This window comes from Thamnophis sirtalis, unplaced genomic scaffold (assembly GCF_051295495.1).
Source record: "Thamnophis sirtalis isolate CommonGarterSnake01/CBP01778 unplaced genomic scaffold, rThaSir2_p1.2 scaffold_2, whole genome shotgun sequence".
NCBI lineage: Eukaryota > Metazoa > Chordata > Lepidosauria > Squamata > Natricidae > Thamnophis > Thamnophis sirtalis.
This window is the reverse complement of record NW_028261382.1, coordinates 54217046-54235250: the sequence shown is the minus strand read 5'-3', so window position 1 is coordinate 54235250 and position 18205 is coordinate 54217046. Positions and strand designations below refer to the sequence as shown.

Genomic DNA, 18205 nt, shown 5'->3' with positions numbered 1-18205 from the left:
GTTATTCAGAATACAATCTCCAATCACTCTTTCTGTCCTTCTCTTGCCAGCTTACCTGGGGAATTCAGTGGCGTTCCTCCACTGTCTATGATTTCTAACATTTAGCCTAAAAGCGGATAGCTGAAGATTATTATTATTATTATTATTATTATTAATAATAATAATAATAATAATATTTAAAAGAAAGTCAAGAACATCTATTAATCGAAGTAAAGAACAAAAATCTACTGAAGGTCCAACAGGCGAAACAAGAATACAGAAAAGATGTGATAAAATCAAGAATGGAGAGTTGGCAGAACAAAGCACTGCATGGCCAATTTCTGGAAAAAATAAAAGATAAAGTGGACAGTGAACAAACTTGGTTATGGTTAACAACATGTACATTAAAGAAAGAAACAGAGTCACTAATCCTGGCTGCGCAAGAACAAGCTATCCGCACAAATGCCATCAAGGCCAAAATCGAAAAATCCTCTGATGATGCCAAATGCAGACTTTGCAAAGAAGCTGATGAAACTGTTGATCACATACTCAGCTGCTGTAAAAAAATCACGCAGACTGATTATAAATTGCGGCACAATTCAGTAGCACAAATGATCCATTGGAATTTGTGCAAAAATTATAATATTAAAACAGCAACAAACTGGTGGGAACATCAGCCTGAAAAAGTCACCGAAAATCAGATGGTCAAGATCTTGTGGGATTTCCGTATACAAACCGACAAAATACTGGCGCATAATACACCAGACATCACACTGGTTGAGAAAAATAAGGTCACAATCATAGACATCGCAATACCAGGTGATAGCAGGGTCGCCGAGAAGGAACATGAAAAAATCGCAAGATACCAGGACTTAAAAATCGAAATTCAACGACTATGGCACAAACCAGCAGTGGTAATTCCAGTGGTAATTGGCACACTGGGTGCTATTCCAAAAGCACTGGAATTACATTTAAAACAGTTAAAAATTGACAAAATCACCATCAGTCAAATGCAAAAAGCCGCACTGCTTGGATCTGCATGCATATTATGAAAATACGTTACGACGTCCTAGGCCCCTGGGTGGGGCCCAACTAGTAACCAATGCCAAATCCGGCGAAACAACTGGCCGCTGTGATACAATTGTACAATAATAAAAAAAATTTATATGCCGCCCAATCCCGAAGGACTCCGGGCGGCTTATAAAGAGGGAAAGAAAAAAAAGAAAAGAAAAGAAAAAGGATAATTTAAAATTCACAACACGCATTCATTCTAATCGGGGCTGGGCCTTAACAATAAGGTCAACAGCCCTAGGCCTGCCGGAATAGCCAGGTTTTTACAGCTTTCCTGAAGGCCATGAGAGTGGGTAAGGTCCGGACCTGTGGGGGTAGCTGATTCCAAAGGGTCGGAGCAGCCACAGAGAAGGCCCTCCTCCGGGGGCCCGCCAGCCGACACTGTCTGGCTAATGGCATCCGAAGGAGGCCCACCCTGTGGGATCTTACCATACCCTGTGGGAGGTATGTGGCAGTAGGCGGTCTCGCAGATACGCTGGCCCTAAGCCATGTAGGGCTTTAAAGGTAATAACCAACACCTTGAATTGCATCCGGAGACCAATTGGTAGCCAAGATTCAGGAAAAAGAATTGGGAATGTTGTTAGTTGCGAAACCAAGCAGTTCGAAAGCATGTTTAAAAAAAATGCAAGTAGAAAAATAGGGACCCCCTTTGGTGGGAAGGGAACAGTGTTCCGGGCGCCTTCGGCGTTGAGTCATGCTGGCCACATGACCACGGAGACGTCTTCGGACAGCGCTGGCTCTTTGGCTTTGGAACGGAGATGAGCACCGCCCCCTAGAGTCGGGAACGACTAGCAAGGAGGGGAATCTTTACCTATACTATAGAATTCGATATAGCTACTGCCCTGGGATAGAAGCTGTTTTTCAATGTATGGCTCCTTGTTTTTATTGTCCTGTACCGGCTGCCGGATGGTAATAGTTTTTAAAAAAATAACATGGTGTGGTGTTTAACAAGGACTTAGCCTGCTTTCTCCCTTTCTTGTTGGCTGCAACAGATCCTTCAGCTCTGCATCGGCAACCACGACCTATTCATGAGGAGACGGAAGGCCGATTCCCTTGAAGTCCAGCAAATGAAAGCCCAAGCAAGGGAGGAAAAAGCCAGGAAGCAGGTGAGAATATTCCCAGTTCCAAACACATGAGGTCCGCATTCACAAGACATCCTAGGCAAGAAAAGTGAAATGCACAGGTACAGTATAAGTGGTACGTGGCTCAATAGTAGTAACTGTGAGAGGGATCTTGGAGTCCTAGTGGGCAACCGTTTAAATAGGAGCCAGCCGTGTGCAGCAGCTGCCAAAAAAGCCAACACAGTTCTAGGCTGCATCAACAGAGGGATAGAACCAAGATCGCGTGAAGGGTTGATACCACTTTACAAGGCCTTGGTAAGGCCACACTTGGAATCCGGCATTCAGTTTTGGTTGCCACGATGTAGAAAAGATGCTGAGACTCTAGAAAGGGTGCAGAGAAGAGCAACAAAGATGGTTAGGGGACTGGAGACTAAAACATATGAAGAACAGTTGCAGTCCTGAAAATTCTCTTCTTTCTCTTTCACACAATGATTTTTCTTTTTGATTGAAAAACAAAGCTAAAATATAAAGCTCTCCAAAAGGTAAAAGACCATTCATGGGAATTAACAAACAACAACATCCTCCAAAAACATTTACCACTTTATGAGGCCTTGGTAAGGCCACCCTTGGAATACGAGATCCAGTTTTGGTCGTTACGATGTAAAAAAAAAGATGTGGAGACTCTAGAAAGAGTGCAGAGAAGAGCAACAAAGAGGATTAGGGGACTGGAGGCTAAAACATATGAAGAACAGTTGCAGGAACTGGGTATGTCTAGTTCAGTGATGGGCAACCTTTTTGGCGTGGTGTGTCAAAAATCGGCAAAAAATCGAGCATAACTCGCGTTGTGTGTCACTTCGACAAAAACATAATTTTGCGCAATTTATAGTTTAAACTACAAAAATGTATAATGGCGCTCACAGTTCCCGTTGGCACTCCGCTGTTCCCTGCTGTGGTCGTAACCAACAGTCCCAGGAGTAGACTCTCTGTGCCGGCCTGACTGGAGAGAGGCGCGCACTGTTCCCGCGCTCCTCTCCTGCAGGTCCTCCCTCGCCGCGCTGATGAAGTGTGTGCGCATGGCACGCACGCCTTACCAGCAGCCCCTGTGCTCAGAAAGGGGTGGCGGCGATACAGTAAGTGAGTGTGGGCAGGGGAGATCACACGTCCCGCCCCCCGTTCCTCCAGCACAGATTCTTTCATCCTCGGTGGCCGTGCAGGAGCCGAGGATGAATCGCATGAAATCCTGTGCGTGTCACCCCAAATGGCTACACGTGTCAGCACTGACACGCGTGTCATAGGTTCGCCATCACTGGTCTAGTTTAATGAAAAAAAGGACTAGGGGAGACATGATACAGTCTTCCAATATCTCAGGGGCTGCCCCAAAGAAGAGGGAGTCAAGCTATTCTCCAAAGCAGCTGAGTGTAGAACAAGAAGCAATGGGTGGAAACTAATCAAGGAGAGAAGCAACTTAGAACTGAGGAGAAATTTCCTGACAGTGAGAACAATTAATCAGTGGAAAACTAGCCGAACACTAGAATTTGGGTCTGCTTTTGTCACCCTTGGTTTTCATACGCAGGTGTCCCTCAAACGGAGGAGGAGATGCTCTCTTGACAAACCCTGGTTTCCTTCTTTCCTGCTGAATAGAATAGAATAGAATAGAATAGAATAAAGGGATAGAATAGAAACAGAATAGAACACAACAGGAATAGAATAGAAATAAAGTAGAATAGAATTATAATAGCAATAGAACAGATACAGAATAGAATAGAATAATAAAAGGAGTAGAATTCGAACAGAACTGGAATAGAATAGAAACAGAATAGAATCGAAAAAAGGAATAGAATAGAATAATGAAAAGGAATAAAATAGAAACAGAACAGAACAGAAATAGAACAGATATAGAATAGAATAATAAAAGGAATAGAATAGAAACAGAAACAGAATAGAACAGGAATAGAATAGAAATAGAACAGAACAGAACAGAAATAGAACAGATACAGAATAGAATAGCATAGAATAACAGAGTTGGAGGGGACCTTGGAGGTCTTCTAGTCCAACCCCCTGCCTAGGCAGGAAACCCTATTCCATTCCAGACAAATGGTTATCCAACCTCTTCTTAAAGACTTCCAGTGTTGGGGCATTCACAACTTCTGGAGGCAACTTCTGTTCCACTGGTTAATTGTTCTAACTGTCAGGAAATTTCTCCTGAGTTCTAGGTTGCTGCTCTCCTTGATTAGTTTCCACCCATTGCTTCTTGTCCCTTTGTCTTGTCTCTTTGCTGACACGTCCCTTCCACCTGCTTTCGGGCTAAAGGTTTTGAGTATATGCGTTTGCGTCCAGGCAAGCATGTGCTACAGTGTGCTCTCTAAATGGGTCTCCTCTTTCTGTTACTCTTCTCCAGATTTTGGAGTGTGTGTGTGTGTGTGTGTGTGTGTGAGCGGCAGGGAATCAGTTACCAGGAAAACGGGACCGAGAAGGAGGAGGAGGAGGAGGGAGGAGCTGTGCCCTCCTCTCTCCTAATTAAACCATAACGAACTGTGTGCCGATGTGCGGCTTGCATGCTGCCTGCATGCTAATGCGTGGCTTGGCCTCCTTTCTCCCATCTGGCCGACGCAGCGCATCGCAGTCTGCAGCAGGGAGCCAGGGAGTGCATCTCTGCAAATTGGATTGTATGAATCATGCGCGGAGAGCTTTCCTCGTGGCCGAAACCCATACAGCTAATCTGTAGGGTGACAAGCGGAATATTGATGGCCACTTCTGGATGCGCTGCTAGAGAGCGGGAAAAGAAGAGCCTCTTGGGTCAAGGGGGGTCCCCCCAAGCTGTGGGCTGCAGTCCACTAGCCGCCTGTGAAAGATTTGCCACTGGGCCCTGGAAATGGCCAGTGAGTGCGCGCACGTATGTATCCTCACAGCACACAGGCGGGCACACATGCTGCTTGCGAAAACGGAGCTGCACACGCTTCCCAGCCGCTTGCACGAACCATCCCTCCCGCCTCCGGCCAGTCCGCGAAGCCAAAAATGCTGGGGAACTCCGCATTGGGTTTTAGAGATGCCCCAAAAGGTTACAGAAGTCTTATATCCTGGATTTCCTTAGGCGAAGTCCTTAAACTCGTCTGGCCTGAGAACCTAACTCAGCAGGCACCGGTTAGGTCCTTCTAGCAGGTCTGATTGGGCTATAAAGGTAAAGCAATAGCAATAGCAGTTAGACTTATATACCGCTTCATAGGGCTTTCAGCCCTCTCTAAGCAGTTTACAGAGTCAGCATATTGCCCCCCAACAATCTGGGTCATCATTTGACCCACCTCAGAAGGATGGAAGGCTGAATCAACCCTGAGCCGGTGAGATTTGAACCGCTGAACTGCTGATAGCAGTCAGCTGAAGTGCCCTGCAGTACTGCACTCTACCCACTGCGCCACCTCGACTCTCTAAAGGTTCCCCTGGCACCTATGTGCTAGTCGTTCCCAACTCTAGGGGGCGCTGCTCATCTCTGTTTCAAAGCCGAAGAGCCAGCTCTGTCTGAAAATGTCTCCGTGGTCATGTGGCCGGCATGACTCAACGCCAAAGGCGCACGGAACGCTGTTCCCTTCCCACCAAAGGTGGTTCCTATTTTTCTACTTCCATTTTTTGGGGCGTGCTTTCAAATTGCTAGGCTGGCCGAAGAGTTGGGTTTAAACAATCCCTTTGATCAACTGTTGTAGGAGTTCAACTCCTTCAACGCCTGTTGTGAAAATCTTTTGTTCTACTTCCTATCGACAGAAGCAGGCTTCCTTCTTCTCAAAGACCATTGGGCGAGGTTCTTGCCAATAATTTGCTCCTCGTGAGACCTACCTTAAGTTCAAGGGAGGTTTGAAAGCATCCTCGGGGTTCATAATTGAGCCGCAAATTACCTGGGGTCAGAGTTGGCTTGCTGCCAGGGTTCCAAGGGATGCCCCCAAAAACCAAGGTTGAAAACAAAATCCGGTTATTTATTAGGGGCAACATGTCGGCACATACCCAAGCGAAGCCAGCTCTGACCCCACATAATTTACGGCCCAATTATGACATTGTTCCCACGCCTCCCCCCCCCGCAACAGTTTGTGTCATAAATCACATTCTCCAATGGAGCACTTTCCCGGGCTGTAGAGGTCGCTCCCCTCCGGCTGCTGCGGGTAACCTGGGAGACATCCTTGAGAAAGATATGCTTGGAATGTGCTGCTGTTTGTGGCTGCTGTGCTGCTTCGTCAGTGTCCCACCCCCCTTGCCTAGGGCAATCCGGGAGCAGGCCAGGGATGCTTTGCGAGTTGGCAAGCAGCTTGATAACTTGTCTCGGGTGTCTTTGCCAGCCTGGCAACCTGATTGAAGATGAGCACAATTCTCCTTCCAGGATCCAATCTGAGTCGGTCCCTGGGATCAGAGGTTTAGTCTTCCGAGCTCTTGGACTCATGCCGGAGCTCATCCTCAGATAGCTTCTCTTTCTCTCATTCTCTCTCTCACCAGAATGATTTAATATGACTTAATAGCCGACCATCAACACCCTAATTAAAAAGCCACAACACAACCAGGCACCACATAAATACTACGAGCCGAACAACTCAGTGCAGACATGCTGGAGAGGGAGAGAGAGAATGAGGATGGGCTTCAGCACCAGTCCGAAAGCTGGGAAGATTAAATCTCTTGATCCCTGCGATCGACTCAGATTGGACCTTGGAAGGAGGAGTGTGCTCATCTTGAGCCCAGGTTGCCAGGCTGGCAAGGACACCCGAGACAAAGCTCTTGAGATGCTTTCAAACCTCCCTTGAACTTAAGGTGGGTTTCGCGAGGAGCAAATTATTCGCCAAAGAACTCGGCCAATGGTCTTTGAGAAGAAGGAAGCCTGTTTTCTGTCGATAGGAAGCAGAACAAAAGCTTTGGGAACGAATGAATTTGGCAACGGCGCTGTTGGCTGGCTCCTCGGAAAGCCCCTGGAGATCCTCCCCCTCTTCGTGCCATGTTGCAAAGAAGGAAGAAGGCCTCTCAAATTCTTGAAAACATTGGACGCCCTGCAATTTTAACTCTTTTAACAAAAATACCGTATTTTTCGGAGTATAAGACGCACCTTTTCTTCCCCTAAAAGAGGGTGAAAATGTGGATGCGTCTTATACACTGAATGTAGCCCCACTCACCTACCGGCCCCAACCCTTTGGCCTCTGCCTCCCAGCCATTTACCTCTTTGCAGCAAACGGGGGCTTGCGGAGGCTTCGATAAACTATAGTAATCCCTGCAGCCTGAAACAACTGACGATCGGGAGAAATTGAAAGTGAAACTTGCTGTTTGCTCCACATGGCAAATTGCTGGGAGGCAGATTTTTTTCCCTTGTGCTAATCAGGCTGTTTACTGCAAGGAGGTAAGTCAACAACTATAAATGCCTATAGAATGTTCAAATTATTAGACTTATTTTTTTAAAGGCTGCTTTATTATTGTTCTAGACAACGACAAAATGAAGAAGCTTTTTAAAATAGCAGTAGACTTAGCAATAGCAGTAGACTTATATACCGCTTCATAGGGCTTTCAGCCCACTCTAAGCGGTTTACAGAGAGTCAGCATATTGCCCCCAACAATCTGGGTCCTCATTTTACCCACCTCGGAAGGATGGAAGGCTGAGTCAACCCTGAGCCGGTGAGATTTGAACCGCTGAACTGCTGATCTAGCAGTAGCCTGCAGTGCTGCATTTAACCACTGCGCCACCTTGGCTCTAAATAAATGCTTGATCTGAAGAGGCCCAGTGCGATTGTTTTAAAAAGTGCTATTCTTTTAGAATAACTATACTCCCAGAAAGTACATCAATTTTAACAGCATCTGTACAAGTGTAGTCTGAAATATAACACTACAAACGGTGTATATCATCGGTACTGTTTACTGCAAGGAGGCAAATTTCTGAGAAGCAGAGGCAGATATTTTTCCCTTGTTTTCCTCCTCAAAATCTAGGTGAGTCTTATACTTCGGAGCGTCTTATACTCCGAAAAATGCAGTCATCAAAAAAGTTGCTGCTATTACGGAGAAATGCTTCCCCTGTGGAAGCAAAAGAGGTAGCCATTTTTTAAAATTCTTCTTTCCCCACCCTATCGCTTGCTTCCTCCTAGATGGAGCGCCAGCGTTTAGCCCGAGAGAAACAGATGAGAGAGGAGGCTGAGCGCACGAGGGATGAGCTGGAGAGGAGACTTCTGCAGTTGAAAGAGGAGGCCACCATGGCGAATGAAGCTCTGGTAGGTCCTTCAGATGCTCTTCTACAGGTAGAAAGAACACGAGTGCCTCTCGGTGGAAGGAATGTTTCATCCAGGATAGTTGGTGGAGGTGCATTGCTCATCTGAGGCTCCATCACTGTTGTAACATCGAACGGTCCGTAAATGAACTGTTGTAAGTCCAGAACTACCGTGTTTCCCCCCAAAATAAGACCGGGCCTTAATTTTTGCTCGAAAAGTTGCATTAAGGCTTATTTTCCATTTAAGTCAGTGATGGCGAACCTGTGGCATGCGTGCCCGAGGTGGCACATAGAGCCCTCTCTATGGGCACACATGCCATCGCCGGCTGGTATTCGCGGGTCCTGGAGCGCTGGAAAATGGCCTGAAAATACCCCAAAAAATGCCCCCAAAACAGGCCGTTTGGGGGGCTGTTTTCAAGCCATTTTCAGACCAAAAAACCAGACATGCGCATGCCGAGTTTCCAGTGCTTCTGCACATGTGAAGACCAGTGGCTGGTGTGCATGCGCATGCCGGAAACACCAGGTGGCCGATGTATGCATGCACACCGGCCAGCTGGTTTTTGGGGTTTTGGCACTCCTGCGCATATGGACATGCATTCCAATGTGGGCACTCAGTGCCAAAATGTTGGCCATCACTGGTTTAGGTCTTATTTTTGGGGAAATACGGTACTGAACGCATCCATCTGGTTGGCTGGGTCTTATTTTTGGAGTGGGGCTCATATTATAAGCATCACGCTGGGGGTTATTTCCCAGTTGAGTCTTATTTTGAGGGAAAACAGAGTATCAATCTGCTAAACCTTTGGAACCCATTCACGGTTCCCCAGCTTTGGGGTTCATCCAAACGTCCATTTAAACTGTGTCTTAATTCTCCATCCTTCTCGCCCAGATGAGATCGGAGGAAACCGCCGACTTGCTAGCTGAAAAAGCTCAGATCACCGAAGAGGAAGCCAAGCTCCTGGCGCAAAAGGCCGCTGAGGCGGAGCAGGAAATGCAACGGATTAAAGCCACGGCGATACGGACGGAGGAAGAGAAGCGGTTGATGGAACAAAAGGTGTTGGAGGCTGAGATGCTGGCGCTGAAAATGGCGGAGGAGTCTGAACGAAGGTGGTACCCTAGGAGGAGCTTGGATCTGCTTGGTTTAACCCAGGGATCAGCAACCTGCAGCTCTGGAGCCGCATGTGGCTCTTTCATCCCTCTGCTGCGGCTCCCTGTCACCAGTCGAAACCACAATTGATAGGGCTTTCAGTTAGGACAGGTAGAGGAAAAAGGACGCCGTGCTAGGAAGAGACTCTATGGTGGGGGAACTGGGCTTCCGGTCAGCTCCGAAATTGAACGGGGGACTTCCAGTTAGGACTTTTGTGGCTCTTTCAGTGTTTAAGGTTGCTGACCCCTGGTTTAACCTCCCTGATATGCCCCCATGGGCTTCTTATGTAGGGGATACTTACTGGTCTGTTTAACTTCAGGGATGGCACAATCTACCCCGTTTCCTTAGAGCAGTATTTCTCAGCCTTGGCAGCTTGAAAACACGTGGAATTTCAACTCCCAGAATTCCCCAGCCAGCATGTAGCATTTATATAGTATTGCTTAGTTAGTATCCATGCCTATCACGAAGTGTTGTTTGTAATGTTTCAGGTTGCAGGGATTGCCATTGCCTATTGCCGCCTCCGTGCCCGTTTTTGGCCTCCGCATCTTGTTTTTGACATCTGCGCGGCCTGTTTTCTGCCTCCGTGTGCCCCATTTTCCACCCATTCTGATCCCCGCCTCCCAGAACAGGCGGAAAATGAGGCGCCCGGAGGCCGAAAACAGGGCATGCGGAGGCCAAAAATGGGGTGTTCTGAGGCGGCAATAGGCTATGGCAATCCCTGCAGCCTGAAACAGCTGATCCAACCAACAATCAGCTGCTTGTGCTAATCAGGCTGTGTTGAAACTGAAACTGAAACGGGCTGTTTGCTGCAAGGCAAGGGAAATTGCTGGGAGGCAGAGCCAGATTTTTCCCCCCTTGTGCTAATCAGGCTGTGCTGAAACTGAAACGGGCTGTTTGCTGTTTGCTGCTTGCTGCAAGGAGGCAAATTGCTGGGAAGCAGAGGCAGATTTTTTTCCCCTTGTGCTAATCAGCCTGTGCTGAAATTGAAATGAGCTGTTTTCTGTTTGCTGCAAGGAGGCAAATTGCTGGGAAGCAGAGGCAGATTTTTTCCCCCTTGTGCTAATCAGGCTGTGCTGAAATTGAAATGAGCTGTTTGCTGTTTGCTGCAAGGAGGCAAATTGCTGGGAAGCAGAGGCAGATTTTTTTCCCCTTGTGCTAATCAGGCTGTGCTGAAATTGAAATGAGCTGTTTGCTGTTTGCTGCAAGGAGGCAAATTGCTGGGAAGCAGAGGCAGATTTTTTCCCCCTTGTGCTAATCAGGCTGTGCTGAAACTGAAACGGGCTGTTGGCTGTTTGCTGCAAGGAGGCAAATTGCTGGGAAGCAGAGGCAGATTTTTCTTCTTGTTTTCCTCCCCAAAAGCGGGGTGTGCCTTATACTTTGGAGCGTCTTGTACTCTGAAAAATACGGTACTTTTCAAAATCAGCTACCAGAGAAAACAATACTCCCCCTTTGCTGGCTTTTTTTATGATATTGATAGGACGTGGACATCATTTAGCCTTCGGAGGGTTGACGCCTTGCCCCCCTTTCGTCTTTTTGGGGAGGATAAACACTGGTTTGGGTCTGACTGTGGATTCTTCTCTTCTTGACGGCCTGCAGGGCAAAGGAGGCCGATCAGCTGAAGAACGACCTGCAAGAATCTCGTGACTCTGAAAGGAGAGCCAAGCAGAAACTTCTAGAAATCACCAGCAAGTCATCCTACACCGTAAGGAAATTCTGAATTACTGCATTTTATTTTCCTATTGAGGACTCCACAGACTTTTCAGTCTTATGGATAAGCCTCCGGATCAGTGTTTCCCAACCTTGGCTACTTTAAGATGGGTGGACTTCCAATTCCCAGAATTCCCCAGCCAGCTACTTTAAAGTTCCCAAGCGTGAGAAACACTGTTTGAGATGAGTGGACTTTTAGTTCCCCAAAATTCTTAGCAGTGACCATGTTGGCTATGTTGGCTAAGAAATCCTGGGAGTTAAAGTCCACCCATCTTAAATAACAATAACACTTACGGTAGACTTATATACTGCTTCTCTGGCAGCGTTTCGATAAAGGTGGGTGCTTATCAGACTTATCGCGAAAGACTTTGGCAGACCTCTGTTAGACTCTTCACAAACTATTTGTGACTCATTACAGGCTGTGAATGAACCCACAGCTGTTGAAATAAAAAGAGAGGTTTTTTGGGGACTAAGCGTGTGCTTTTTACTGTCTCAAGAAGCCTAGCTCAGAACAGCAACGGACTTTAAAGAGGAGCAAAAAAAGACTCCCAAACACCCCAGTTTCCCGTCTTGAAAAGTATTGTATTTTATTAGCTCGGAGAGTCCCTCGTTGTGGAACGGTTTCGTGCTGCCTTTTGCAATTCTCACTCTCCGTTTTGTTCTGGCGCATGAATCATTCCGGGTCTCGCTTTAAACAGCCAGAGTGCGATCGCCCAGGGACTGCGTTCTCTCATAAAAGAACATCTCATCTGAGTAGGAGAGGAAAGATGAGTGCAAAAAGGGAAGGAGGGTAAAATAAAATTAAGAAAATGAAAAACAGTAAGAGTGCCGTAAAATTAATGTTCTTTGGTAACTGCTGGCAGGAGAGGGAGAGCTTCCCAGGGTGGAATTCCTGGGCCGAGAACATGTAAACAAAGTTTTTAAAAAAAATCTGGAAAAGCTTGTTAAAGAAAGGTATTTATTTATTCATTGATTCATTCAGAATCGCTCTTGCCTCCAGAGGTTTAGACTGGATTTGGCCATTTTTATCCACCCGCCGATTCCTCCCCACCAACCTGGGAGAGGCAGGTGGGGATGGTTTGAAGGGCGGTTGTGGATATTGTGGCAGAATGTAAGCGGTGCCGAGGGAAGCGGCCTTTCACAATTGACCGATGGGGATTTTGTCAGTGCCGATGGTGTTCAAAGGGGGCTCCAGAGGTTTGGGGATTGCATCCCAGATGCCTATTCCCATTGGCACTTCCTTTGCTTTCTTATTATTGTGGTTCTTTGCACTGTCCGCCAGATGTTTAGACTGGATTTGGCATTTTTGTCTACCTGTCAAGTCCTTCCCAAACTCTAACCTTAACCCCTCCCTCTCTAACTCTCTATCTCCATCTATCATATCCTTTATCTACCATCTATATCATCCATCTATTTATCTGTCTGTCTGTCTGTCTATCTATCATCTATCTATCTATCATCCATCTATATTTATCTCTGTCTGTCTTTCTGTTTATCTATCATCTATCATATTATTTATCTACCATCTATATCATCTATCTATTTGTCTGTCTGTCTGTCTGCCTGCCTGCCTGCCTGCCTGTCTACCTACCTATCTTCCTATCTATCTATCTATCTATCTATCTATCTATCTATCTATCTATCTATCTATCTATCTATCTCCATCCATCCATCCATCCATCCATCCATCCATCCATATCTATCATCTAGATTATCCATCTATATTTATCTCTGTCTGTCTGTCTGTCTGTCTATCTATCTCCATCCATCCATCCATCCATCCATATTTGTCATCTATATTATCCATCTATATTTATCTTTGTCTGTCTGTCTGTCTGTCTGTCTATCTATCATCCATCTATATTTATCTCTGTCTGTCTGCTTGCCTATCTGTCTTTCTATCTCCATATCTATCTATCTATCTATCTATCTATCTATCTATCTATCTATCTATCTATCTATCTATCTATCATCTCCATCCATCCATCCATCCATCCATATCTATCTATCATCTAGATTATCCATCTATATTTATCTCTGTCTGTCTGTTTGTCTGTCTGTCTGTCTATCTATCTCCATTCATCCATCCATCCATCCATCCATATCTATCATCTATATTATCCATCTATATTTATCTTTGTCTGTCTGTCTGTCTGTCTGTCTATCTATCTATCTATCTATCTCCATCCATCCATCCATCCATCCATATCTATGTATCATCTATATTATCCATCTATATTTATCTTTGTCTATCTGTCTAATCTATATCATCCATCTATTTGTCTCTCTGTCTACCTACCTACCTACCTACCATCTATATCATACATCTATTTCTCTCTATCTATCATCTACATCATCTATCTATGTATCTCTCTGTCCATCCATCCATCCATCCATCCATCTCTGTCTATCCATCTGTCCATCCGTCTGTTGATCATCTCAGTCTCTCTGTCCATCTATTCATCCATCTATCCATCTGTTGATCCTGTCTGTCTGTCTGTCTTGGGAGCTTGGTGACCCCCTTAAGATTGTCCTCCATTTCCCCATTTCATCTTCTCCGGGTGGACACGTTCATCCTGAAGGCTGATTTCCGACGATGGGTGTTGCCGATACGAAGATGTGTCTGACAGTGACAAAAAAAAACAACCCCAAACCCCAGCTAAGTCTTCCTGATCGAAAGGCGGAAGAGTTTTTCAAATGGGGGATCAAGCTCACTTCAATCAGGAGCCATCAAATGCTACACGCCCTTTGCCCCTCGCTTGCCCTCCATTTAATCAAGATTTTGAGGAGCCATTTATCAACTCCTGTTATGGGGAGGTGCGGGGAGATCTCTCTTGGTTAAATAACCTCTGTAAGCACTTTTACAGCTGTTTCCCAGCCCCTCCTGCTCTTACCATTCGTCCTCCGTGCTGCATCACCCTGAGCAAACGTTTAAACAAGCCGGGCCCAAAGTGGCTGGAATTTAATGGGTTTTTCCCCGCTTCCAGATTCCTCCCCCCCCCCACAGCTCCATTTTAGCTGGCAGAGAGCTAGCAAAAGAAACTAAAAGCAAAACAAAAGGAGAAACGGGTTTTTTCCCTTTTGCATTTGAGCACGCAAGGAGGGACAGGAAAGGAGAAAAAGAAAGATGGAATAAAAAGGAAAAAGAGGGGAAGAGGGCAAGGAAGGAAAGAGGGCAAGGAAGAAGAAAGGAGAAGGAAAGAAAAAGAAGAGAAGGAAAAAGAAGGAAAGAGGGGAAGGAAGAAGAAAGGAGAAGGAAAAAGAAGAAAAGGGAAGGAAGAAGAAAGGAGAAGGGAAAAGAAAAGAAGGAAAAAGAAGAAAAGGGAAGGAAGAAGAAAGGAGAAGGGAAAAGAAGAGAAGGAAGGAAGAAGGAAAGAGGAAGGAAGAAGGAAAGAGGGGAAGGAAGAAGAAAGGAGAAGGGAAAAGAAGAGAAGGAAAGAAGAAGGAAAGAGGGGAAGAAAGAAGAAAGGAGAAGAAAAAAGAAGAGAAGGAAGGAAAAAAGGAATGAGGGGAAGGAAGAAGAAAGGAGAAGGAAAGAAAAAGAAGAGAAGGAAGGAAGAAGGAAAGAGGGGAAGGGAGAAGGAAAAAGGGGAAGGAAGAAGAAAGGAGAAGGGAAAAGAAGAGAAGGAAGGAAGAAGGAAAGAGGGGAAGGAAGAAGAAAGGAGAAGGAAAGAAAAAGAAGAGAAGGAAGGAAAAAGAAGGAACGAGGGGAAGGAAGAAGAAAGGAGAAGGGAAAAGAAGAGAAGGAAAATAGGGAAGGAAGGAAGGAGATTATAATGTGAGGGAGGGTCTGAGAGACGTCCTGCCTTAGCACTTGGCCCCCACATTTGCCCCCAATACAAGTGGAGCTGGCCACGCCCACCCAGGCCAAACACAACCCTGATGTGGCCCTCAATGAAACCGAGTTTGACACCCCCGCTCTGAGTCGCAGCTTCTTAGCAGCTTTCACAGAGCAAGCCCGGATGCGCCGTTCACAGGGCCAGCCGCGGGGAGCAAATTGCTCTCCCCCCCCCCCAATAGGTGAGCCAGCCACTTTCTCCAAAGGGGGTGTGAGCCAGCAGCTGACGTGCGATCTTCCCCTTGTGCGACAAATTGGCCGGGCGCGTTCCCTTGGCTTCCAAAAGCAGCTTTGCCTGCCGTAACAAGTCCTCCTTTGTCCAAGCTGTCAGGGAAATTTTGGCCTTTGTTCTAAGTACAGGGTACTTAGACAGCACATCTGTCCTTTGCCAGTTGGAAATGCTTCCATGTTGCTTTTAAAAAAAATAAACTTGTCTTCTTGATGGAAACTACCGTATTTTTCGGAGTATAAGACGCAACTAAAAGAAGGTGAAAATTTGGGTGCGTCTTATACACTGAATGTAGCCCCACCCACCTGTCCTTCTTTGCCAGTTGGAAATGCTTCCATGTTGCTTTTAAAAAAAATAAACTTGTCTTCTTGATGGAAACTACCGTATTTTTCGAAGTATAAGACGCACCTAAAAGAGGGTGAAAATTTGGGTGCGTCTTATACACTGAATGTAGCCCCACCCACCTGTCCTTCTTTGCCAGTTGGAAATGCTTCCATGTTGCTTTTAAAAAAAATAAACTTGTCTTCTTGATGGAAACTACCGTATTTTTCGAAGTATAAGACGCACCTAAAAGAAGGTGAAAATTTGGGTGCGTCTTATACACTGAATGTAGCCCCACCCACCCGCCGGCCCCAACCCTTTGGCCTCTGCCTCCTACACCCGAGCTACAGATATTTGCCCCCTATGGTGATTAATCTCGTCTTTTGTCCTCAGCAGCCGATGAACGCCAGCACAACCGCCTTACCGGCTGACATGTCAGCGTTTGGCGTAATTAGCGAAAGCCTCTCCTTCGACTTCAAGGATAACGACATGAAGAGGCTGTCCATGGAGATCGAGAAGGAGAAGTGAGTCCTCTTATTACTTCGTCCCAGGTGGGAAGGATGCAGGAAGGTTTCCACCCGTGTTCAGAGAGTGTGCGGGAAGTTGAAAAGCCAAAGATTTGCAGAGCAGCTGCGTGACGAATCCCGCCTCTTGATTTTGATGTTAGCTTCGAATTATTGGCTTTCTCGGATCGTTTGTCCCTCTGCTCAGTCACTCACGCCCGGGTCATCTGGTGTTTGGACTACTGCAATGCATGGGATTACCATGAGGCAGACAGAGAGAGAGAGATGATAAATGATACATAGATGATGGATGGATAGATGGATTAGATGGATGGATGGATTAGATCTAGAGATGGATAGATGAATTAGATATAAAGATGGAAGATGGAATAGATAGATGGATAGGTAGGTAGGTAGGTAGGTAGGTAGGTAGATAGATAGATAGATAGATAGATAGATAGATAGATAGATAGATAGATAGATAGATAGATAGATAGATAGATAGATGGATGGATTAGATATAAAGATGGATGGATAGATGGAATAGATGGAATAGATAGATAGATAGATAGATAGATAGATAGATAGATAGATAGATAGATAGATAGATATGGATAGATGGATTAGATATAAAGATAGAGGGATGGATTAGATAAATGGATGGAAGGCTGGATGGAGAGAGAGGGGGATGATAGGTAGATGATAGATATTGATAGATGATGGAAGGATTAGATAGCTGGATGGATGGATGGATGGATGAGATATAAAATGATTAGATGGATAGATGGATTAGATACAAAGAAAGATGGATGGAAGGATGGATGGATGGATATATATATATATATAGATAGATAGATAGATAGATAGATAGATAGATAGATAGATAGATAGATAGGAAGATGATAGATACTGATAGATGATGGATGGATGGATTAAATAGATGGATAAGATATAGATGGATAAGATATAAAGATAGATGGATTAGATGTGAAGATGGATGGTTGGATTAGATGGATGGATGGAGAGAGATGATAGGGAGATGATAGATACTGATAGATGATGGATGGATGGATTAAATAGATGGATAGCTGATGGATTAGATATAGATGGATAAGATATAAAGATAGATGGATAGATGGATTAGATATAGATAGATGGATTAGATATAAAGATGGATGGTTGGATTAGATGGATGGAGAGAGAGAGAGATGATAGGAAGATGATAGATACTGATAGATGATGGATGGATGGATTAAATAGATGGATAGCTGATGGATTAGATATAGATGGATAAGATATAAAGATGAATGGATAGATGTATTAGATATAAAGATGGATGGTTGGATTAGATGGATGGAGAGAGAGAGACAGATGATAGGAAGATGATAGATATTGATAGATGATGAATGGATGGAGGGGTGAGTTCTGATATTTCACATCCTAGAATTTGGCATTCAGGTATGTGGTAGAGCTGAAGATCTCCAGGGCCCATCATAGTTTCCTGCCCATCACATCATTGGTTCCAATGCTCTCATTCTCAGCAGGTGAGAGACATGAGTGAACCGCTCCCAACCTTCACTAACCCTGTAAAGACACACACACACATAAAACACCCTGTGGCTGACCATGGCTGATGCCCTCCGGTCTTACCCACCCCGCGTTGCTTTTAAGGCCATTGCCCAAAACAGACTTACAAAATAAATATTAAAAAATAAACTGGACAGCCGTTGGACTGGGATGGTAGAAGGCGGTTGCCTTGAGCAGGGGGTTGGACTAGGAGACCTCCAGAGGTCCCCTTCCAGCCCTTGGATTCTACCTCTGCCGCCTAGTTTTATCAAAGTCCTGCAAAAATCACTTCACGGCGGTTCCTTTGCCCTCTGCCCAGGGTGGAATACATGGAGAAGAGCAAGCATCTCCAGGAGCAGCTGAATGAGCTGAAGACCGAGATCGAAGCTCTGAAGCTGAAGGAGAGAGAGACCACCATGGACATCCTGCACAGCGAGAACCACGAACGGGGGAATAGCAAGCACAACACCATTAAGAAGGTAACGGCTCACCTGGCTCTTTCGAAATGCCCAATCACCGTACTGCCACACTCCTCCCAACGGCCGGTGAGATCCCACAGGGTTGGCCTCCTT

General features: G+C 45.6%; 1 protein-coding gene across 1 annotated transcript in view; it reads left to right on the top strand.

The window, feature by feature from the left end:
- Positions 1-18205, top strand: part of LOC106556496 (merlin) — a 43128-nt gene that overhangs the window by 23942 nt on the left and 981 nt on the right. Inside the window, 6 exon segments of the mRNA XM_087703483.1 lie at positions 2043-2156; positions 8207-8329; positions 9212-9429; positions 11066-11171; positions 15961-16088; positions 17953-18112. Of these exon segments, the coding sequence (XP_087559609.1) occupies positions 2043-2156; positions 8207-8329; positions 9212-9429; positions 11066-11171; positions 15961-16088; positions 17953-18112 (849 nt within the window).